Source organism: Miscanthus floridulus, chromosome 8, assembly GCF_019320115.1.
Source record: "Miscanthus floridulus cultivar M001 chromosome 8, ASM1932011v1, whole genome shotgun sequence".
NCBI classification, from domain to species: Eukaryota; Viridiplantae; Streptophyta; class Magnoliopsida; order Poales; family Poaceae; genus Miscanthus; species Miscanthus floridulus.
Genome location: NC_089587.1, coordinates 175629368 through 175653108, shown reverse-complemented (window position 1 = coordinate 175653108; position 23741 = coordinate 175629368). Strand labels below are relative to the sequence as shown.

Here is a 23741-nt window from a genome sequence, read left to right as displayed (position 1 = left end):
TCGTACGGGGAGAAGCGAAGTGGCTGGATCCAGGGCCGGTGAAGGCCGCCTGATTGTAGCCTTGGCCGGTGGGCGGCTGCGACAGGAAGTCCCTGGTGGCGTCGATGTTGCCGTAGCTGTGGCCATCACCGTAGCTGTCGTCGTCGCCGTGGAAGAATACATCGCCGCTGTACTCGTCCATGCGGGCAGTGCAGCAGCAAGATCCCGCTGGGGCGGTGGAGCAGCAGCAAGATCCCGCTGAGGTGGTGGAGAAGGGAAGGGACGAACGGTGGAGTGGCAAGGGGAGGCAGGCAGGCAGGTGTGCGGGAACTGGGCCCCGGATTCGCTCCCCGGCGCCCCCAAAATCGAGCGAGAGAGCACGCGCGGACCGAGCCGTGGCCAACGCGGGCTGGTGCTCCGCCTGGACGGCGGCCGCGACGGCCGGGGACGGCCTCGGCCGGAGGCACAACGACGGCTGGGCGGAGGGAGGGAAGGACCCGGCGCGGTGGAGATGGGGGAGGAAACCAGGAAGAGGGAGGAGGCGTTGGGGCCGAGCTGCGGGTAGGGTTCGGGCGAGTAGCGAGTGGGAGAGAGCGGCGGCGGCGGCTCCCGATCGGGCGAGCAGAGCGGCGGCGGCGGCTCCCGATCGGGCGCCGGGTAGGGTTCGGGGGCAGTGCGGGCGAGCAGCGATTGGGGGCAGTGTGGGCGAGGAGCACGTGCACCAGGCCCAAGTTGGGCTTATTTTGGCCTCTGGACTCCAGAAACCAGAATTCAGAATGGGTATGTGTTTCCAAAAAATTCTGAGTGGTGTTTAGATCCATTTCCCAGAATGTTGGGCCAAAATTCAGAATATTTTGAGTTTGATGAGGAACTAAACATGGCCTTAATATATATAGTTTTTATTATGTATCTACATATAAATGTATATCTAGGTATGACTTATAGTTCAGAATGAAGGGGATAGTAATTTATTTGACCACTTATGTAATGAACTACCATGAAATGGTTATACATTTATTGTCTCCGGTACTATGAAAAAAATACTTAGTTTGTTATAAGATTTCCTCAGAGGCTAAGAAACGCGGAGTGTAGGATTATTTAAAAAAAAAGTTTAAACGTGGAGTGCTAATTCACCCTGCTAGTGGGTTGGATCCAAACTGTATAGACCCTAATTCAAGTCTACTGAGTATGCGTAATTAACACACCCCAATCCACATCTTCCACTCGAAGGAACTAAACCACGCCGAACCGTTCCATTCTTCCAAGCCAAAGTAATCCAACCTAACCATCCTAATTGTGGTTGAACCCATTTGAAGACTAATTTGTAACCCATGAGAAGGGAGCAAGTCTCGCGGGCACCAGTTTATGGCGGAGCAGCAACTCGTAGGAGGACTCCTCGGCAAATGTGTCGTCCTCGGTGACGTCCGGGCCCTCCATGAGCGGCGCCAGGACCTCACCGGCAGGCCATAGGCTGCACGACAAGTTGAAAGGTCCTAATATGATTAGAGGAGGGTGAATAACCTATTTAAAACTCTACAAATTTATTATAGCAATTTGTTAGTAAACTAAATGACGAAATGCAAACTTGCTCTAACTCTACAAGGGCTGCAATCCACCTATCCAATAATTCTAGTTGCTATGATCTCTAGACATAAAAGAGGTTAAGTCACTACTCACTAAGAGCTCTCAACAAGGCTCCACTATAGAGCTCCACTAAATGAAACTAAGCTACTAAGACCCTCCACAATGTACTAGTGAAGCCAGATAGAATAAGGGCGCGTTTGGCCGGGCTCCCGCCGGCTTTGGCTCCCACACTGTAGCGCAACTGTAGCGCGCAGGAGATGGAGCCGGAGGAGCCAAAAAAACGAGCTTCTCCGGCTCCGGCGCTATCAGTGAGAGAGAAAATGAGAAGAGAGAAAAACGGCTCCGGTGAACAGTGTCGCTACAGGGGAGGAGTCAGAGGAGCCGGAGCCGCTCGGAGCCCGGCCAAACGGGCTCTAAAACAAGCATCACTCAGTAAAAGCTGCAGTGTGCAAAGAAACAGAGAAGCGGTGCTATCTAGATACCTGAGACCCACAATGCAATAAAATATCTCATATCTTCTCTTCACCATCTGTTTTTCATTGGCGGATGACTTCAATGACCAACTATTGCTATAGTAGAAAAATGTTATTTTAAGAACGTGGGAGCGGAGCAAGAACATTTACCGCTCCTAGTTTCTTTGGCATCACTTGTTGCAGTGTTGCTAGTGGTGCTTATTTACTCTCTCCAAACTTGGCACCACTTAAGCCATACATTGCACAAGGCCTAAGCAAGCTCTTAAATCTAGTTATACTAAAGAGGTTGCTACAACTAGTTTGCAAGAAAGTAATGGAGTAAGTAGGGTGATTATACCGTCGCGTCGAGGAATGAATCTATCATAATATGTAGACAATCCAATCACCCGTTATGGTCATGAAACATTTTTTAATTACTCATGGCTGCGGTTATGGATTTTGTCCTAATTATTTTTACCTTCTTCCGGGTCTCCCAATGGTGCTATTTCTAGCCACAATGAGCCTTTCGTGGAGCGTTTTTATGGGCCATGTTTTTATGTGGCGGGCCAACTTAAAATAACAGCTACTTTTTGCCTAATCGGAGAGTGGGTGGCAAGAACGTTTGACTGGTTTTTTTTAAGATCCACTATAATGCGGCTTGTATTAATAAGAACGAGTTCGAAAATTATAGGCCTAAGAAGAGCACAACACTCATACATGGGCAGAACCGCCCATCATGAACAAAGAAAAGAATATACCACTCCCTAAGGATAGGCGCCAATAAGGTCCTTAGAGCAAGTATAATATCAGACTTTAAGCTGGCTAAATACTGAGGTGAAGAAGAGAGGAGAGAAGAGAGAGCAGAAATGGGTTGTAAGCTTAGAGTCAGCTTAGATATAAGAACCAAGAAAATTTGTGAGAGAGACAAGTATGCCATATATAGTGATTACTATATGAGTGGAAACCTTATAGTATGGTCAACAACCGGTTGTATTATTAGCCTTGCTCTTAGACGCTTTGTAGTGTTCCAATAAGGACTTAGATGCTTAGTATTGTGTCGAATAAGTAGCAAGATTTGAGTACCAATCCATAAGTGGTAAGAGCATCTCCAAGAGTTCCCTAAACCTCCTCCTAATCCTAAGTTTTTAGGAAGATCCACAAAAAATCCATCTCGAACAACTACTAATACAATCTCCTAATATTTTAGGAGTTGAAAAAAATCCCCATCATCCATGTAACTTTACACGCCGTAGCCTCGCGCGTATCCTTCAACTCCCGCTTGGTTTCCTTCGCCTCCCGCGCCGACGGTCAGCACCCACGGTGCCTCATTGGCGACGGAGCTCCGCGCAGGCACGTTGTTCCCGGCGGCGCACACGACGGAGACGCCGCGCGCTGTGGCTCGGAAGCTGCCGATGGCGATGCTGTCCTCAAAGAGCGGGATGGGGAACCCGCCGAGAGAGAGGGACAGCACGTCGACGCCGTCGCGCACCGCGTCGTCCATCCCGGCGACGATGTCGAAGCTGTAGCAGCCGTTGAACCAGCACACCTTGTATGCGGCGACGTGCACGCCGGGGGCGACACCGCGTGCCTCCCCGAACCCAGCGTCCAGGACGCTGGCCCCGGCGACGGCCGCGCCCACCACCGTGGACAGCGTGTGCGTGCCGTGCCCGTGCGCGTCCCGCGGCGACACGTACTCCAGCAGCAACGCCGCCTCCGAAGGGTTGGTCGGGTAGTTGGCGCGGTGGCCCTTGGAGTAGAACCGCGCCCCGATGAGCTTCCGGTTGCAGTTGGAGGTGTTGAAGTGCTCCCCGCCCTGGCACATGCCGGCCCACCGCACCAGCGCTGGCGGCATCCCACGGTCGTCGAAGCTGGGGTTCTCGGGCCACACGCCGGTGTCGAGCACCCCGATGATGGTGCCGCGGCCGTACCCGGACCACGCCCACGCGCCGGTGGGGCAGAAGTTGAGCCCCAGGAAGCGGTACGAGTAGGTGGTGTGGAGCTCCACCCGTCGGTCGGCGCGCACCGACGCGACGCCCGGGAGCGCACGCAGCGCCGCGGCCTCGCCATCCGCGAGCTGCGTCGCGAAGCCGTCGAACACGATGTGGTAGGAGTAGAGGAGGCGCGAGGAGGGGCGCTTCTCCTGCTCCCACGCCACGGACCACTCGACCTTGGACTTGGAGGCGAAGAGCATGGCCTCGCCGCTGTCGCCCTCGTCGTGCGGGTGCAGCTGCACAATGTAGGTCTGCATCGTCTCCGCGGTGGCACCAAGGACGACCGCCGGATGGAGACAATGCAGACCTACAAAGCTAAAAGCCGCAACATAATTCATGTGGCCCCAAATTTAATTTTTTAGATGTCATTTATTAGAAACTCTTGGAGATGACATTCTTTTTTCCTTCCCAAATCCTTTTAAGAGTTGCCAAACTACAAGTTTTTAGGAGAAAAAAGTAGAAAACTCTTGGAGATGCTCTAAGATAGCAAGTGTGCATTCCAATAAGGACCTAGATGCTTAGTATTATGTCGAATAAGTAGCAAGATTTGAGTACCAATCCATAAGTGGTAAGATAGCAATTGTGCATTCCAATAAAGACTTAGATGCTTAGTATTGTGTCGAATAAGTAGCAAAATTTGAGTACCAATCCATAAGTGGTAAGATAGCAAGTGTGCAAAGTCCTTTGTATTATATACAATGTCATAGCAAAATAGATTTTGAGCCAATCCATAAGATCTGGGTGCGCGATGAAAAGATGCTCCGGCGTCTCTAGCTACGAACACATATCAAATCTTATGTCACGAGGAGTTTCCTTCGGATTAAGATTGACGAAGTTTTCATTAAATTATGCATATGTTGTGTACTATTTATTATTGAAAATTAAGGGAAACAAGCTCAGATTTGGCCTTCGATACAAGATCAGTACTGGACCCACCAGCACTTCTTTTTTTCATCACTGCTTGTTATTATTATTATGTTATTTATTAAGTGGCTACACAACACAGTAACATTATATGTCCGGATACACTGTGGTACCGGAGCAATGTGGTACTAGGATCGCAGTGTTCGTTGGTTTGAAACTTGGTTGAAACTGACTGGTTGTGTGAGAGAAAAATATGATTTAGCTGATTTGATGAACAGTAAATTATGTGGGGAGCAGCCGGCTGGTCTGGAGTATCGCTAGCGACTGTGGCGGAGTGATACTGTGTCAGCACTCACCAGCCGCATGGGCTCGCGCACGAACCAAATTGAGCCTTCTGGTGGAGTGTTTAATGGGCCATATTTTCGTGTGGTGCGGAGTGTTTCACGGACCATGTTTTCATTTGGTGGGCCAAATTGAAGCAACAAGTCCACAAAGTATCAAGTATACAACCCGACGCTACACAGAGACCATGGATACACGTTTTCGTTACAGTTCTAGTTCTAGCGTTGTTGGTAGGGGTGCAAGCAAAGCAACACTACGAAGTGAAAGCAGCTTGCATCAGCTCCCTTGAAGCCAGAGATTCAATTCAAAAGGTAGCTAGCAAACTGCAGAGTTTTCGTTTATATGACATGATAGTCTTTTTTATACAAACCCAGAGTAGATACCGGTAGTTACATTACATGGGCGTGCAGTGACATCGCAACAAATTGAGGCTGGGCGCGGACCGACACATTGAGGCGAGGCGAGCATGGGTGCAGTTACATTACATGGGCGCGGACCGCAACAAATTAATCTGGTTTCCGCAGCAAATTGAGGCGAGGCGAGCGGCAGCATCAGCGGGTCATGCCAGGGTGCATCCGTGGCGGCATGGTGGCGGCGGTGCCTCCCTGCCTCTCCATGTTCGCATGCCATCCTGCATACACGCGCAGAAACAAACACACAGCGGCGCGCAGCATCTGTCAGTACTGCGCTGGACGACCAAATAGCTAGGGAAGTGCAAGAACTGAATGAACAGATGCTTGTTGATGCTTCACTGGTGGTACTGTAGAGTACGCACCTATATTCATGTCGAATCCCCGCTTCTTGAGCTCGCGGTACTCCTGGCAGAGCGCGCAGCACTGGCAGCAGCAGTGGACGCAGCAGTCGGCGCAGGGGCTCTCCTGGAGGCCGTACTGCGCGCGCATCTTGACGCGGTAGAAGCAGGAGTAGACGCACTGGCAGCCGGTGAGCAGCATGATGAGCGTGTACAGCGCCCCGCTGGTGCCGCACGACGTGGACCCCCGGTCGATGATCTCCGCGATCTGCCCGAACGTGATGCACGGGCACAGGCACGTCACGCAGCCTGCATGCAACCCATCGTTAATTCCGATTATACACCAGCAAGGAATGATCAGCCGCTCCGTGCGTGCATCGATCGATCCTCTTCTCACTCACAGTTGCTGCAGTCGTCGAAGCAGTCGCAGAGCCCGGTAGACCAGGCGGCGACGGGCGCGGCCTGCGCCTGCATCGCGAAGGCCGCCGTCGCGCCACCCGCCTGGTAGTAGCCGCCCCCGCCGCCGCTGATGAGGATGCCCGTGGCCAGCGGCTGGGCATCACCCTCGTCTGCCTTCGGGTACATGGTGGTGGATCGGAGGCGCGCGCCGCACTGTCCGCCGACGAACGAGGCCGGAAACGAAACCAGATCAGACCGGGGGCGGAGCGTTGGACTTGGACTTTGCCTTGTGCGCGTCCGCCGGCCGGTCTACCCTGTCCGGCCGCTGCGCGCATTTATTTATCTCGGCGGGCTGGGGGCGATGGTAACCGCAGTGGCGCAGTGTGCAGTGCGTTCGCCACGACACGTTTTTTTTTGTTGGCTGGTGGGGCGAGTGACCGGGGCACGCACGCGTCTGCGTCAGGGAGTGAGGGCATGTTTGGATGCCGACCTCGCCTCGGCGTGCCTGCCAGGCAACCAATCTCAGCCCCAGGAGACTCGCGCCGGAGGTGGCTGGGAGGCAGCATCCAAACAGGTACGTGATGGCCCCGGGCCCGGCCGGCACGAGCGGGTCAACCGTCAAGTCGTCGCCCGGCCGCCGGGCACGACGTGGAAATTAAACCCGATTTGACGCGGCCGGCCACACCCGGACCAACGGTTAGGCGGTGCGGTGCTCCACAGCGCCGCTACTCGCGAGGCTCATGTGGCCTGCCGCCCCGCCATGCATAGAATGATCACGTTGTTTTCGGCCGTCGTTTCAACGTCAAGTGTGCCTGATCCGGATAATAAGACCCAAAGTCTGCCTAGATATCGTCGTTCAGCAGCGTAAAGGCGTGTTTGAATCCGGCTACTAAAATTTAGGAGGTGTGTCGGGAGGATGTTGTATGGGATGTTCAGATACTAATAAAAAAACAAATTATATAATCCGTCAGTACTCCACGAGACGAAATTTTTAAGCCTAACTAATCCATCATTAGCATATGTTACTGTAGCAAATCATTGTCAAATCATGGACTAATTAGACCTAAAAGATTCGTTTCGCAAATTAGTCGCAAACTATGCAATTAGTTTCGTAATTAGTCTATATTTAATACTTCATGCATATGTTCAAACATTCGATGTGATAGCACCTAAAATTTAAGGAGGGGCAACCAAACACCTAATAACATGGGTCGCGTCCGTGCAAAGAAGACTTTTCCCTGCCCACAGATACTGATCCAATGGTGGTACTTGTTGGAATTGCCAGGCGTGTTCATCGAGTTGTTCTCTTACTCAAATTTGATGGGATGGTCTCCCTTTCCTTTTCAGAAGACAAGTTTGTCTATTCCCCCCACCAATGAGATAAGGCGTCCATCCGCATTATTCTAAATGCCAGTGGGCACACGATAACAATCATGGAAAGACGCCTACCGAGTTCTTGCAAATGATGGTGGTATTCATCGGCAATCAGCAACCAGTGTGTGCTGCCAAAAGGCCAGGCTGTGGGTTACTTCTGATTTTCTGAAGCCGAAACATGGTTTTCAAAAGGGTGTACGTGTGCACGGCTAACTGCACTATCAGAGCAGAGAGCACCCAGCGAAATATTCACGTGATGAGCTGTTTGGCTGATGCTGTGTTATTACGAGAGAAAAACAGTGTACCATAACTAATAAGCCAGGCTAATAAGTTCAAGCAAACATTTAGGATTGTGCTTGAATCCACCGAAATCCAGCCTTTCACAATCTAGCTTGTAATCAAACACCCTCGACTATTGGTCCTTCTTACGATCCATCAACCCCAGATTGCGAGCATTAAGCAAACACTGTTCTGTACAACCGGCCAAGTAGCAACCACGATGCTGTTCCTCTCCAAGTCTCCATAGCTTATCACACTGTAGGTCTAAGACTACAAAAAGAAAGACAAAAACCTATTACATTGCTGCACTAACCCGCACAAATGTTGAAACCGCACCCACTCTGCACCACAAATCTCGAAATGAATTTAACAGTATCTACCTTACCACAAAAGCCTACACAGATAAAAAAATGATGGCGCAGTACCACAAAAGCATGAGCATTAACACATTGTGGCTTCATTGGGATTTGAAAACATTTTGCTGTTCTGGAAGGCGTCCAAGATTGCTGGGGCGCTTCAGTTCTCTAAACGTCAATGGCTTGGAATATCTTCCTTGATCTATATATTTCAGTGTTAGGGAGATCCAAATCTTCTGGAAATGCCTGCCTACGTATCCATGGATTCACAGAAATAAGCAATACTTGGCATGCAATTCATATTCAAATACTGGACGTATGAGGCAAATGATCAAGCCGCCCATTCAGTACTCGACGAGCTCGCGCACTTCGGTATTGCAGTCGCTGGTGTAGTGCTTCTGACATTTGTTCGAAAAATTCAGGATCCCATCTCTGAATCAAAAGGGGATCCTCAGCATAGCATATGTATATTGATGTAACAGCACTTTCCACAACCACAACAGTTAGTCCAACCTGCAAAATTGACCAGATGTCAATCTTGACAGAACTAGCAGAGATTGTACTGTATGAAGAAAACTTGGACACGGTTTTCCTTTTCTTAGTTACTACAGTCATGCAAATTCATATGGAGATATTGGCACTTACCAGTATCATACCCATCAGCATGGAGGTTGAACCAACCATAACAGCTTTATCACTTTGTTTGAAATATGTCCAAATGCCCATGCAGGTTCCAGTAATTAATCCACCTAAAATGGTGCTCATCAGAAGGATAGCACCCGAACAGTCATAAGCAACAAGCGATTCGATGCCTGTGGATTGAAACAGCTCCCAAGCGTCCCTAGCTGAGCAATTGAAACTCTGTCCATTAACTGCTATCTGAAAATGAAAAACTATTTTTAAGGCATTGATTGGATAGCATGATATCAGTAGTCAATATTCCATAGCATGAAATAGAGATAAATTGTTACAATAATAAGTTCTCACATTTCAATAAAAGCAGTGATTGGGTCAAAATCACATGCATTTGTTTAAAAATATCCAGGAAAACAAAGGTACTTTGATTGACAGAAACTAAACCTTATAGCTTAAAACAATAAGAAAAATACTGTCAGTGTGGAGTAACAAATGATAAACAGAAAACAGCAGGAACATGTAGACTTTTAACATAGGCATGGTCTACATCTTGAAAACTACTGAAGAGAGAAACATCACTCACCTGTACATATGCATATTTGTTGAAGAAGCGAACAAGCGTCTCCACAATATGAAACAAAAAATCAATACAACATAGCAAACACTCATTGCTGCCAATTTTAGAACGAATTCCACGAATCTGTAAGGGGTAAGGTAAAAAAGAAAAAAAACGATGAGAACTATAAAAGGAAGCTAAACGACAGAGTATAAACAGAGGGAGTAAAAATGCAAACCTCCCATCGTAAAGTCCTAATAGCAGCGGTAAAAAGTGATCCATAGCAAATGCTTCCAAATGAAGTTGTCACAGCATACTGAAGAGATTTCAGAAGAGGCTTTGGGGGCATTGTTGCAGCAGCTGGACCACCATGAATGAGAACGAGGAAAACCATCCCTGAGACAATGACATGAACTGTATTGCTAAGGACAGCTCCAGTCCAAAATAAACTGACTGAAAAAATCTGCAAATACAGGAGATATTATTAAAAAAACATCTGAATAATAAAGGCACTAAATATTTATATAGAAGTATGGTAAAAACTTGCCAGCTCACCAAAAGAAGCCACCATTGCCCACCATTTGGAATGCCAAATGCAACAATACCAGAAACTCCAAAGGACCATAATGCCATCCAACAAAGCATGACTACCACAAACGCATAAGCAATTCGCATCACATCAGGAAGTTCCCGTACCATTCTTACTGCCTTCTGTAGTACTAGCATTGTGAAGGGAAACCTAGCAAAAAGCAACCCAGTAACTTCCAAGCAAAACAAAGAAGTATGCAATGCTCAAACAAAGGTACTGTTTCTAGGTACTTTAGCATGTAACTTGAGTTCTAAAGTTCCAGAATAAACAGCCTGAGGCTCCCACATATTATGAATCGACGAGGCACAATTATTGGATTATTGCAGTGTGCCTTTGACAACATTCAGCAAAATATAGAGGCCAGGCAAGTGTGGCTAGCAACCAAGATAAACAGAGTAAACACTGTTCCAAGATATACATACAAGGTTTGTCATGAGTACTGGAAGAGAACATGACAGACATGATGGGTGGGAGGTTTCAGCCATGGTCCTCAACAACCAGGGGCTGTGGCATGGTTCAATCTAATGGTGAAAGAGGAAAGGTGGACAAAATTTCTTGACCCTTTCTTGTCTCTAAAGCAAATACTGGCACCTTATATATAGGTGGGCATAACAGACACCGCCAAGGCTACGAAGAAATGATTCAAGATAGAATGGACACGAAATGAAGGAGAATACGCAGTGGAATTATTCATTTCTTTTTAAAGCAAATCAGGTCATAAGGTTTCAGGACTAGATATTATGGCTCTCCCACCGTTCCATATAACATTATTTTTTTTCAAAAGTAGTCTACCAGACAGCACAAGGAATATGCCCCTACTGATTACAGTTTACTGATAGGACACATGATCAGACTGCTTATGGCATATAATGGTAACTATTGCTGAGTGGCGAAACAGATACGAGCTACCAGTAGTCCAGTTTTAGAACATTGTTTGTCAAACTCTACCAGTTACATGTGTATCACTAACCGTCCAGTCGTCTGCCATTAAAATGCAGCTGATAGTGCCCCGTCAGCACCAGTAATCTGAACCAGAATACAAAGAACATAACAATTTTTAGCTTAAAGTGCACTCATCACTTCCCACTTTCAAATACCTGGTTGATTGATCTCAAATATGTGATCATAATATGTAAAGTGGCATAAATCTATGCTAACATACGTGATCCTTTGCCCCCACACAAATTAAGCAGACCAAAAAGCCATATCAATCAAGGAAGCATAGAAGAGTGGCGTTATGGCACACTTGTGCAGCCATGCAGCATGTGCAGACAACCTCCTAGCAGGATCTTCATGCAGTTATAGGTGAGATTGTGCAGATTCAGTCAACAGGGTAAGGCATTGCGAGTGGATATTCTTCGAATTTGCATGTTATTTGCAGAAACTCGCTCTCCTACTCGGTGTCAGGCATCAGACCCACATTCACTAGAGCCCAAATTCGTCTGAAATGAGATGGAATAGGCAATTTTTACAGACAAATTCAGAACATAGTGTTGTTGTGAGCTGTACCTATCGAGCACAGACATGACGTAGAGGAAGTGCAGGCCGGCGCCGACGGCCAGGGCGACGCCCCAGAAGAAGTGCTTCCCCCAGAAGCACAGGACGCTGACGACGGCGAGGTAGGCCGTGAGGCAGTGCACGGCGGTCCGCATGACCACCTTGCCGCCGTCCTTCCTCCAGGCCGCCACCGCGAGCCACGCCCACGCGAGCGCGGCCCCGACGGCGCCCGCGGCGCCGTAGTACTTCCAGTACGTCTCGGTGAGCTCGGACGCCGGCACGGAGGGGTCCTCGGAGCGGTAGACGGAGGGCGGCGGCGGCGCGGGCGCGGGGTCCGGCGAGCCGACGGGGGTGTTGGTGCCCCAGGGCTCCGCGGTGAGGTTGGCGTAGCGGCCGATGTTGAAGCGGTCGGCCTGGCGGAAGCGGTTGAGGCCGAAGAGCGCGAGCGCGGCGCCGAAGACGAGCAGGTGGAGGAGGAAGACCACCAGCCAGAACACGTCCCGACACTGCCGCCTGGGCCACTGCGCCGCGGGACCCCCCGCCGCCGCCGCCGCCGCGGGCGGGCTAGGGTTCCCGCTCCCGTCGCAGGAGGAGGTGGAGGAAGAGGACATGGCTGCGATCGGCGGCGATTGGGGAGGGGCCGGCCGGTACGATGAATGGGGATTAGCAAAGACACGTCCTGGAACAGTTAGCGACGACGCGGAGAGTAGTGGAAACTGGCTAACTGCTCGGCGCTGGTGGTGGGGGTGGGACTAGGGGAGTAACCGTTTCGGTCATCGGGGAGACGATGACCTGCGCGAGCGAACTGCCCGGTGAGGCGGTGACTGATGGCGACGTCGCGCGGAATTCCGGGGGGCAAGGGGAAGCCGAAGCGGACGCGGTTCAGCAAGTCCGCGAGCGAGGTTGCTGTGGACCTGTGGTAGTGTAGGGGTTTGGACTTTTGGAGCGAGGCGGCTGGCGACGCGACGAATGCGAAGGAGGCTTCGGGGTTTTCGTGTTGGGGCGGAGCGCGACCGGCGTCCGGCGGTCCGGCTGGGGCCTGGGACGGGGGGGGGGGGGGGGGGGGGGGCACTTGGACGCGAGGATAGCTGCTTGGATCGGACGGAAATGTCGAGCGGCTGCCTGGGCGTTGGGCGACTTGCTGCGCTGGATCCAGCGTTCCGCTTCCAACGGCAACGCAAATGTTTCCGGAGTTGAAATGATGACGGGCGTTTTGTGCTGGTTCACCTGCACGCTGCACTAAACGGCTGTAGCACACGAGAGGTCCGTGTGAATGAATGAATGAATCTACTATTATCAAAGCAAAGCAGGTTAATAGCAATATTTTTTTTACCGTGTCTGATCCAAAATCTAAGGTATATCCGTTCACCGACCGTACACATGGCAAAAAAATAAAAAATAAAAAATCTTCACTTCCCCTGCGCCCCTCGCTCCCTCCCCCACGCGCCGTCCTCCTGCTCCGCTGCCCCTCTCCGCACCGCCCTCCGGAGCCCTCCCCTCCGCATGCTCCACTGCCGCTCCGCCCTTGCCAGCGCCGCCCCTGCTGCATCCCCTCCTCTGAACGCACCTCCGTCCTCACCTGCGCCGCCACCCCGCCGTGCCCTAGGGTTGGCTGGACTCATCCCCGACGCCTCGTCACCGTGCCCTAGGGATGCCCGCCGTCACCTCCGCCGCCGTGACGTGGTGCAGGGCTGGCCGCCCTTGCCTGTGTCGCCGTCGCATGCCCTAGGGTTGGTCGTCCTCGCCTGCGCCGCCAGTGCGACGGTCCCGAGCTGTCGCTGTCACATGACAGTCTCCTTAGAGCAAAGTGTGCCAGGTTGTGGGTGCATACTCCTGGTTTATGATTCTAGATGCCCAAAAACTTTTCCTTTTGTTTTCAATCAATTTTTGTTTTGACTGGACATTGATTTTGTTTCCAGGGATCTGATAGAGATGTATTGTCTATTTTTGGTGTGCCAACTAATGTGTCTTCGTGTCTTTGTGATGATGCCGGCTCCCCCTTCCTTCTCTAGAAATTGCTACACAGGTAATTGCTATTTTATCCATCTGTTCGGTTTTTTCCCCTTCCTTGATTATGTCACAGAATGTAATTGTGAATTGTGGTGCAGGTGCATACTGATCGTTTTTTGCAAATTGGTTGACAGGGATGCATTGCCTTTGACAAAAAAAGACAAAACATTAATTTACACGCCAGCTTCAAAAGCAAGGCATGTTAGTGTTAGTGTTATATATCTTTAATTTGTTATGGCTAGCAAAAAGATTCATGACCAACATAGAATTAAAATTTCTTTTGGGCATAGTCCATGTTTTTCCTAGCTGTTACTGATCATGCGTAGCATAGGTAAATAGGCCTGCTTATCTTCATAACTGATTAGTACTCATGTAGGCTTGGTGAGTTTGTTTTACTTTCTTATTAATCTGTCGCCACATATCTTAATTAGTACATGTCAGTTGTTTTTGAAGCTGTCATGTTATCAGATTATCAAATTTGTCTCTATATATGGGTGTTCCACTGATAATTAACATGCTAATACTATGGCCATGTGACCCCTTCTCTGTAGGTACGATGTCCTACAAAGTGCGCTCATGATTTTTGAAGAAATGTGTACATGGATATATTGGACACAGATCTCAAACACTAAGGTGTAGCTTTGCTCTGCTTATGCTATTAGTTTTGGTGTCAGTTTCAAAGGCAAGACATATTAGTGTTAGCATTATATACTTTTTTATGCTATTAGTTTTTCCGTACCTGTTACTGATCATGTGTAGCATAGGTAAACAGAGCTGCTTATCTTCATAACAGATCAAGGTTAGACAGCTCTGCATTCAGTTTACCATATGTTCCTTTCAGTTTGACCTCTTTAGTACTTTGTCATAATTTGTCTGCGGCAGGTTGTCCTGAGTCTTTTTTTTTGTCTAACAAACATTATTGATGGACTAATTAGCGCTCTTTCAGGATCCAATGTTCACTTATTGAGATGGTAGCTCCGTACTGCTTATGTTTTCAGTTTTTTTATTTAGATACTCTTGCCGTCATTTCTAAGTGTGATGTTATTCTTCCTGAATGCAGAGGCTACACATCTGTATGCAGTTGTTGGCTTTCATAATAGAGATCTTTCTCATTTTTAGATTACACTTATATACTTTGCCCGTGGGGGAAACCGCATGCCCGAGATCCCCGACGCAGCGGACGAGATCGAGGTCCTCCGCGCAGCTAAGCGCAACTTGGAGGAGCTGCGAAGGGGTGCAGGGTTGAATCAACTGCAGATCGCGCATCTCCCGCACCCGCCGACGTGCTAGGAGGCCGCGCGTAGCAGCCTGCAGCCGCACTGCAGCCGACACCTGGCGGGTAAGCATCTTCCTCGCCGACGCCATCGCGATGTCCATCGGCTGCTCGATCTGCTGCAACTTCTCGCCCGTAGCTGGGATCTGCTGGACGCCGGTTATGGAGACGGCTGTCGTCATCGGGAACTCCAACTTGTAGAAGCGCGGAGGGTGGGCGCCGTGGCTGACACCCGGAGCTGCTGGTTCTGGAGCAAAGGCCGCGGACAACGAGGCGTCGTGGTGGTGCTGTATGTTGCCGCCGTAGAGTAGAGGGCCCTCAACGCCTCCATGGAAAACCCCCTCGGTGTAGGAGGGCTACTGTACCGCCCCACCATAATGGATCAGGGCGGTAGGGGCTGGGGCAGCCAACGTCGTGGTCGCCGGGAACGTTGCCATCGTATACACCGGCCCGACTGTCGGGGCTAGGGTATAAGATGGGATCGGCGACGGGGAAGGCGGCATCCGGAGGAGATGGATGGGAACGCCCGTCGTGCTGGAGTAGGGCATCCCATACGGCAGCACCGCTGGCAGGGTGGTCGCAGCCGGTTGCGGCGGCGGCGGCTGGGGCTACGGCTGGAGCGCATAGGGCCTGGCGAGGAAGGCCCTGATGCCTGCCACAGCCTGCCCTAATTCCAGGATTGCGGCCGTCATCTGTTCTGGGGTGAGGACGAGGGCGGACGGCGCCGAGGCAAAGGGCGCAAGCGCCCCTGAGGATGCCAGCGCGCCCAATGCCGGCGCGCCTGCTGTGTGGGGCAGCAACGCCGACGAAGACGCTGGTGGCAGCGGGTGGGTGTGCGGCGGCGGCGGGTGGGAAGAACTCAGTAGAGGGCTGGACATGATCGAACTAGAGATCTCTGATACCAGATTGTTATGTGGCTGCTGGGATTGAGAGGGAGAGAGTTGAGGGAGAGGCGGCGACAGGCGGCTACAGATACTGTTTACAACCATAATTGTGGCGGCTGGGGCTGCGAGGGAGGCCGGAGGCCGGCCAGCGGCCTTGCCCACGGCCGAGCAAGAGGGAAGGGATTTCCTTCTTAATTCTTGCTTGATTAGATTAATACATCTCCTCTCCTTATATAGAGAGGTTTACTTGACTCCCAAGCATGGCTTACTTGACTCTTAAGCAAGCGACCTTTATCTCTAATTAACTCTAATAATAGCGGGCTATACCGCCAGCCTAGGCCCAATAGGCTCATGACGTACTCTAATAGTCACACTATATAATCAACATGTGGACGTCCATGATCCTAGGTAGATACATGTTCCTATCCATTACTGTGTTATCTCCAAACTATCACCTTGTGGCATGACGTATATCTATTACTAAACTTATATAATCCTTATTATCCAGCCTAATCTTAATTTAGCCTTATTCAGCATGTATGTTTCGTAGCGACATCAGCATGTATGTTTCGCAGCGACAATGAAGATGAAGAAAGCACCTCTGCACTACGCTCTACAGGTATGACAGACACGGTTCTTTTCAAGTTCTATCATCCTAAGAATGCACAGTTTTCACAAAATGCAAGCTACACGCACCTGCTTCCCTGAAAAACATATGCGTATATGTATACCGCTGCTGTTCAACAGACTTCATGCCAATACTCAACAAATCTAGCCTCTACTGCTTTACAGGTTACCTATCCGGATGCAGCCACCACACAGAATGCATGTGCCGCTATTAGGAATCTGGTAAAGTTCCACACATTCGAATTGGGCCTCCTTAGGCCAGTCTCAATGGAGTTTCATGGGGGGTTTCATGCACAATTAATAAGGTGCCACGTCAGTTTTTGCATGAAACTGGGAGGAGAGAGAAGAGATTCGTTTCATGGCCATGAAACTTATCCGCACTGTTTCCAAAACTTTGGAAACGCCGTGAAACCTGCACTGAGGCCCTTCCTTCGTTTCATCGCGACTTTTCTTCTCCGGGACCACGCGGGGAAGAGAGGGATGATAGGGATAGGTGGGACCCATGAATAGTAAAATAAGGGATGAAACCGTGCCATGAAACTTTGCACTGTGGGAGAGACCCGTTTCATATCAAAGTTTCACGTGTTGGAAACTGGGAGGTGAAACTCTCCATTGAGACTGGCCTTATCTTACATTTCACGAACCAAGTACCGTGAACCAAGATACTAACAAGATCATCAGCACGGTTTCAGCTAAAATGTATGATTACTCCACCTAACGCTATGTGTTTAGAGTATGATAGTTATGTCAGAACCACCATTGCTGCTTATCGTGCAGCCTAATGTACAGAGCTAGCATATGTTGTGCACTATTATGGTACTTATAAAACACCGCCCTATGCTACTGGCTTGGAACATTGCCACACTTATGAAATCCCTCTGTTGAGTCTGTAATATACAGACGTACCGTCCTCATATTACAATGCCAGATATTTATCGTATCAATGCTTCGATCTTGAAAAAAAAATATAGACACGTTCAGATCTACGATTGCATTTCCAACTGACTGTCGACGCCCCCTCGCGTGCGTGATGGACTAGTGTGTGATTATTGCGCTCCAGCTTCATGACATCTCCTTTAACCCACCCTCAATCAAACCCCACATCGCACATCCTCAAAAATATAGATGGTATTGTGTTCAAAAATATAGCTGGCTACAACATGTTACAAGAACTCTGGAATATACTACATATATTTAGAAATTGATTTGTTGTGAATAGCTCTAAAACTCATATCCAAACCTATATGACGCTCGTTTGGATGACCGCACAGACAAATACTTGGCAGAAGGTCTGAGAACAGATGCCTTATGTTCAAAAATATAGCTGGCTACATCATGTTACAAGAACTTTGGAATATACTACATATATTTAGAAAATTGATTTGTTGTGAATAGCTCTAAAACTCATCCAAACCTGTACGACGCTCGTTTGGATGACCGCACAGGCAAACACTTGACAGAAGGCCTGAGAACAGATGCCCAACGAACGACGGCCAATATTCCTGCATTCTTATGTCCTTATTTCTACCTACCGAAGAACGAGGAAGACCGATCTCAGACTTATTCTCTCTAGTCCTTTATTGTGATTAGATCTAACCACAACAAAATAAAGAAGAGACCGGAGAAAATTATTCCATGGCGGTGACATCATCTCCGTCTTGATGTCGCCGTTCGAAAGAAAAGTCTTCATGCCGTCATGCCGATGAAGTTGCTGACGCCGTAGCTGTCTCCCTCATCTTCAACAGAACAAACATGGAGAAAACGATTCCACCCTGTCCCCTCACCGTCCCTCACCGTCGCCGGAGAGGAATAGGAGATAAATCCCCTAATACCAAAAAAAACTTAAGGCATGGAAAAACCCTAACCTTAAGGATTCAATCTACTGAAAACTTATTAAAAGACGATGGATCACCACTCCCTCCGACCTCCGGCGAGATATCAGAGGGGGACCAGCGGCGGCGCTAGGGCGAGTCGCGAGGCGAGAGGGGCTCGGCGCTTCGTTAAGGTTCCTGTTGGAACTAATAAAAGTCGTCTTCCTCCTTCAAACTAAATGACAATGTTTGAAGTTGAGATATTAACGAGGGAGGCCATAAATGTTTTTAGGCTAAGGGTCTATTTGGGTACACATGGGGTTAAAAATTAGTCCAAATTAGCTATAGTTGGCTAACTAGTTGAAAACTGGCTAAAAATAGCCTAAAATATCTCACCTATTAGCCCTCCCAGTGTAGATGCACTAGAGCTAATTTGAGCTATTTTTAGCTAGGTAGTGATTAGCTCTCCAAACAAGTCCTAAGTTTTTTTACCCTACTTTCTTTTTAGTAAACCAATCTCATTGAAAAGTTCCATTGAAATTGACAAACTGTGTTGCATAGTTTAGGGGCTTAGATTTATTATGAGCAAAACTTGTTCATCAAGATTTAAGTTATTGACTTGATGCAGGGTTTGTATTTTTCTAGATTTATTTTAGAATTTAATGTTATCTTTCGGTGGTATGTGACGTACCTCTCGACAATAAAGCATAAATGATGACATTGTCAACCTTGAGATCTGCAAGTTCAATCTTCCGAAGATGCTTATATATGAGTAATTTGTGTATGCACATTCATCCGTGTGTGTTATTGATGCGTATATAACCACATATGTGGTGTGATTCACAAAAGAGAAGTTTGTTGGCTTAAAATATAAAAAAAGGTTTTCCCATTTTCGGCGGTCCTAGCGCCCGGACGCCCACGCAACCTGCTCCCGTCCATTGATTCTTTCCCGCCCCGCCGTAGTGCCCGCGCATCTGGACGACTTGCCTCGCACGCGCAGCTCGCCCTGTCCGCCTCGATTCGAGGTTGCTCGCCTCACCCCGCACGTGCACCCTTCCCCGTCATGCCCCATCCATAGGACACCGGCGTGCCGCGCACCCCGTTCGCCGGCCCCCAACTCGTCGCGCCTCATTCCCTGCGTCCATGCCGTGCCACCATCACTCCTTACGCCCCATGACTCTCCGAACAACATGAAACATGTGCAACATGAAACGCTTGAATAAAACATACATATGAAACATCTACATACACTTGTAACATATGTGTGAAGCATGTGCAGCATTCAGATAAAATACTAGCAACATGAAAAACACTTACTGCAACATAAGACTGAAACAACTAAAATATTTGGAACATATTGTTTCAACATAGTATGAAACATATGCAACATCCAAATCAAAACGCTTGCAATATACGTCTTGAGCAGATGAAACATTTTAAACAAACCTCTAAACATTTGCAACATATGCAACATCCCCCAACCACTTTTACAACATCCATACGAAACAATTACAACAAACGTCTAAAACACTTGAAACATACTGTCGGGGACCTAATACCGGGGTACCTCAGAAGATGGAACCAATAACCATCAAACGTTAAAAACTTCTGGACGGACAAGGACGCCGTTACGTTCCTTGCTCGAATGACGGGAGTTTGGTTCCGCCTTGCCCGACGCCTTTGGGCCAGCCTCGCCTCGCCTGAGGGCTAAGGGCTAGTCTCAGCCTCGCCCGACGCCTTTGGGACAGCTCCGCCTCGCCCGAGGGCTAAGGGCTAGTCTCCGCCTCGCCTGACGCCTTTGGGACAGCTCCGCCTCGCCCGAGGGCAAAGGGCTAGTCTCCGCCTCGCCCGACGCCTTTGGGCCAGCCCCATCTCGCCCGAGGGCTAAGGGCTAGTCTCCGCCTCGCCCGAGGGCTAAGGGCTAGTCTCAGCCTCGCCCGACGCCTTTGGGATAGCTCCGCCTCGCCCGAGGGATAAGGGCTAGTCTCCGCCTCGCCCGACGCCTTTGGGCCAGCCTCGCCTCGCCTGACGCCTTTGGGCTAGCTCCGCCTCACCCGAGGGCTAAGGGATAGACTTCGCCTTGCCCAACCCCCGAGGGGCGGGCTCGGTCTCGCCCAAGGGATAAGGACTGGTCTCCACCTCGCCCGACGACCGAGGATGAACCTCGCCCCGCCCGATGTCTAAGGACTGGTTTCGTCTTGCCTGACAACTTCTCCCCGTTCCCTCATGATGATGGGTACAGGGCAAGACAAGACGTTCGGGTCAACCACGGCTTCCAGGACCATACCCTATGCCCCGGCAGGAAAGGTACTGCCAGGGAACAATGGGACGGGTGCTTTAGACCCTTTCAGGCATAGCAGAGCCTGAAAAGTATTGCAGGTGTGTGCTCCTCACCCTGTAGAGTTGTAGGCGCCGCCTTCAGCTCTGGGACACGGAACCCGACGAAGATATACGACAACCACTATGCTCCAGAAAAGGATTTGCGATCTCCACAAATGATGGATATGCCGTCACCACGTTATGGTCCCAAGGGAGCGGTGCCCGCTCCCGTCCCCTCGGGTTCACCGGATCGGAGCACACGCTTCAGCCTCCGGACGCCCTCTCCGATCAAGAAGACCTTGCCCACAGCGCTACTCCGGACCTCGACCCTGCGTCCCTCCGACAAAGATTCATAGGAACCAGAAGGCGTGTGGAGCAAGACTGGGCAAGGCTCATAAGTCAAAGCCACTGTATTACAGTCCATACCCTGCGAGGGGCAGTGCTCTGTAACCATCCTGACATTCTACAGAGGCATTGACAGTATTGTAGGCGCTTATCATCCTTTCGCACCCATCAGAATGGGAAACCAGGATAGGTAGACGTGAGCCACAAGGCTAGGTAGAGTACGCATCCTAGCCCTCACACTTGTAAAGCCGCCCCCTTCATCTATAAAAGGGGATGCGCTTCCTCCAACAGAGGGACCGACTTTTGACGGCACAACGCACAACACATACACACAATCAAGCTGCTATCAAGCTCTTGGCCTCCTTTCGACCCTTCCATCAGAGACTTGGGACCAGTCCCTCTCTCGATCGTTTGTACCCCTACTACGAACCGTTTTCGATGCTAATAACACGAGCAGCAACAAACTGGACGTAGGGACATTCAGCCCGAACTAGTATAAATCTTGTGTCTTTTAGCGCATCATCCGAGCCTAACGCGCATTACTATAAATCTACTTGCCGGTGCTTGTACGAAACACCGACACATACACTTGCAACATGCGCTTCGCAACATCTCCTTGCTAAGTTCGCGCGTCGCGGTAGCCATGGCGTCGATAGCGGCCACAAGCCCACAACCCTTCTGGGTGGGGAACGGCGGCATCGACAACACCCAAGCAGCATCTCGGCGCGCGGGGGACGGGGCACGGCGTGCAGGAGCGGGCGCGTGGCTTGAGCGAGCTGGAGCAGGCGCGGAGGAGGATGGAGCACGACGTGGCGTGGGATGGAGCGCAACATTGGATGGGAGAGCCGCGTGGCGTGGAAGACGGCAGCAACAAGCGCACGACACAACAGCACGCGACGGACGAGAGTGAGAGATATTTTTTAGAGAGAGATGGAGAGACCTATTGGGTCGGTAGCGCGTAGATTCAGAAAAGCGGTGTCTAGAGCATTACTGTTCCACGGTTTTTCGTAGCGATGAGTTAATTCAATGTCAAACGCTCAATCGATGGTTAAAATATTATTTTACAAAGCACGTTTTTGTTTTTAGGTGTTTTATATATACTCGTTCTCACTGCATTTGACTAGTACAAGACATTACGACTTGGATATGAAGTCTATGGATTTTCATCTAGATGAAACTACTTTCTTTTCTCTCTTTTATTAAGCTTCGACTCGTCTCTCGCCTCTCAACGATTGTTTGTCAGGACTCCAAGACCCGCAAGTCCCTGCTACCTGATGAAGCCTTCAACAAGCGCCATTGTCACCGAGCGTCGTCCTTCTTCTTGTGTTAGATTTCCTATAAAATCTAGTATCACTGAGTAAAGAAGGCAAACAAGAAAATAGGAGCCGGGCCACCCTGAGTCGAGAAGATATTGGGCTGCAATGGACCCCCGAGCTTTTCTAATCGGGCCTCTCTGTGTCCATCTCCGATCTTCACATAAGCAGTTGGGCAGGCCCACTCGATACTAAGGCCCCGTTCGACTCGTTGAAATTTGACTGAAATTGACTGAAAAATATTATTTTAATTGAATTGTTGTAAGAGAAAAATACTGTTTCGGCTGAAAAAATAAGCCAAACAAGCCGGTTTCTGGGTAAGCTGAACGGGCCTAAGCCTTTGTTTACTTCTCACACCAAAACTTTACACTATGTCACATCGAATGTTTAGACACATGCGTAGAGTATTTAATATAGACTAAAAAATAACTAATTGTACAGTTTACTACTAATTTACGACACGAATCTTTTAAGCCTAATTAGTCCATAATTTGACAATAAAGTGCTACAGTAACATGTGCTAATGATGTATTAATTAGGCTTAATAAATTCGTCTCGCGGTTTACTGACGGATTCTGTAATTTATTTTTTATTAGTATCCGAACACCCCATACGACACCCTCATATAATATCCGATGTGATATCCCAAAACTTTACACACTGGTCCCGTTCGTTTCTCTTGTAATTCATACTTTTCAGCTTTTTTTAAGTCGGAACAATATTTTTCTTTTAGAGTAAATCAATCGAAATAGCGTTTAACTTTTTTTTTTTCAACGAAGCAAACGGGACCACCGGATCTAAAAGGCCTAAAGCACGAAGCCGTTTTCTGGCTTGTTGGCTGTAGCGTTATTCGTCAGAATCATCATCCTCGAACACAGAAGCAGGACGACTGTACTCTCTCCATACTAAAAAATAAAATACAACTAATTTTAAATTTAAACAAACCTCTATTTTATTATAATACTCTTAGTGGTACGTGGGTCCGTTTGCTGCTTTAACTCTGAGATCGATCTATAGTTTGTAGACTAAATTAAAGTAATTTAAATATTTTTATTTAATTTAAAATATAAACAAAACTAGTCATGTAAATGTACTTTACATGTTTGTAGCTCTAGATCTAGAATTATTTAGAGCTATAGGTAACCAGTTCTAAGAAGCTAGAACTCTGTCAAACATGACTTATATAGGCACATGATCCTCCTATAGTGCCATCGCATTCTTCTAGTTTTTCTTGGCCTGCGATAGTAATCTCTCCTTGGAGCATCTCCAACCAATATTAAGGACCTATTTGAATCTCATGGTCTAAAGTTTAACTACTAAATTTTAGACCACTTTAGCTCTTGATGAGGCTCCAAACAAGAGGTCAAAAGTGTCGTCTAAAGTTTAGTCACCCTAAAAAAACCTTTAGATCACACACACTACTATAGGAATCAATTTGCGCAGCGTGGTCAAAATGGGCTCCGTGGCGGGCACCTCTTTTGCCCGCCACGGTTAACCGGTGGCCGGCCAC

At 49.0% G+C, this 23741-nt stretch overlaps 3 protein-coding genes and 1 long non-coding RNA gene across 10 annotated transcripts; 1 reads left to right on the top strand and 3 right to left on the bottom strand.

The window, feature by feature from the left end:
- Positions 1 to 3255: 3255 nt before the first annotated feature.
- On the bottom strand, positions 3256 to 4344 carry LOC136470210 (subtilisin-like protease SBT1.2). Its single transcript, XM_066468129.1, has one exon. It carries the CDS (start codon positions 4342 to 4344, stop codon positions 3256 to 3258), a length of 1089 nt encoding a protein of 362 aa, XP_066324226.1.
- Positions 4345 to 5528: 1184 nt separating this feature from the next.
- On the bottom strand, positions 5529 to 6683 carry LOC136474081 (cell number regulator 2-like). The gene is made up of 3 exons (XM_066471693.1): positions 6365 to 6683; positions 5988 to 6272; positions 5529 to 5843 (listed from the first exon to the last, which is right to left on the bottom strand). The coding sequence occupies exons 1-3, from the start codon at positions 6546 to 6548 to the stop codon at positions 5764 to 5766; spliced, it is 549 nt and encodes a 182-aa protein (XP_066327790.1). The 5' UTR covers positions 6549 to 6683; the 3' UTR covers positions 5529 to 5763.
- Positions 6684 to 8073: 1390 nt separating this feature from the next.
- On the bottom strand, positions 8074 to 12608 carry LOC136474080 (uncharacterized). 2 transcript variants are annotated; one of them, XR_010762839.1, is made up of 7 exons: positions 11662 to 12608; positions 10119 to 10302; positions 9802 to 10026; positions 9591 to 9707; positions 9017 to 9250; positions 8396 to 8884; positions 8074 to 8285 (listed from the first exon to the last, which is right to left on the bottom strand). XR_010762839.1 is itself a non-coding variant. In XM_066471692.1 (6 exons), the coding sequence occupies exons 1-6, from the start codon at positions 12258 to 12260 to the stop codon at positions 8675 to 8677; spliced, it is 1569 nt and encodes a 522-aa protein (XP_066327789.1). In that variant the 5' UTR covers positions 12261 to 12608; the 3' UTR covers positions 8075 to 8674. The 2 variants fall into 2 exon arrangements, 1 of the variants encoding a protein (XP_066327789.1); XM_066471692.1 differs by having other exon boundaries at positions 8075 to 8884.
- A 467-nt stretch (positions 12609 to 13075) lies between these two features.
- On the top strand, positions 13076 to 17319 carry LOC136474078 (uncharacterized). Of its 6 annotated transcripts, none has more exons than XR_010762836.1 (5): positions 13076 to 13468; positions 13569 to 13675; positions 14211 to 14998; positions 16367 to 16435; positions 16609 to 17319. It is a non-coding gene; the product is annotated as an uncharacterized lncRNA (long non-coding RNA). The 6 variants fall into 6 exon arrangements; XR_010762834.1 differs by having other exon boundaries at positions 16351 to 16435; XR_010762837.1 differs by adding an exon at positions 13794 to 13856 and having other exon boundaries at positions 14211 to 16435.
- Positions 17320 to 23741: the final 6422 nt, after the last annotated feature.

Coding starts and splice junctions, on each gene's coding strand:
- LOC136470210 (XM_066468129.1), bottom strand. CDS start 4,344: ATGAATTATGTTGCGGCTTTTAGCTTTGTAGGTCTGCATTGTCTCCAT.
- LOC136474081 (XM_066471693.1), bottom strand. CDS start 6,548: ATGTACCCGAAGGCAGACGAGGGTGATGCCCAGCCGCTGGCCACGGGC. Junction 6,273..6,364: donor CTTCGACGACTGCAGCAACT/GTGAGTGAGAAG, acceptor GGTTGCATGCAG/GCTGCGTGACGTGCCTGTGC. Junction 5,844..5,987: donor GGGATTCGACATGAATATAG/GTGCGTACTCTA, acceptor GCGTGTATGCAG/GATGGCATGCGAACATGGAG.
- LOC136474080 (XM_066471692.1), bottom strand. CDS start 12,260: ATGTCCTCTTCCTCCACCTCCTCCTGCGACGGGAGCGGGAACCCTAGC. Junction 10,027..10,118: donor GGCAATGGTGGCTTCTTTTG/GTGAGCTGGCAA, acceptor CTGTATTTGCAG/ATTTTTTCAGTCAGTTTATT. Junction 8,885..9,016: donor TGCTGATGGGTATGATACTG/GTAAGTGCCAAT, acceptor TCAATTTTGCAG/GTTGGACTAACTGTTGTGGT.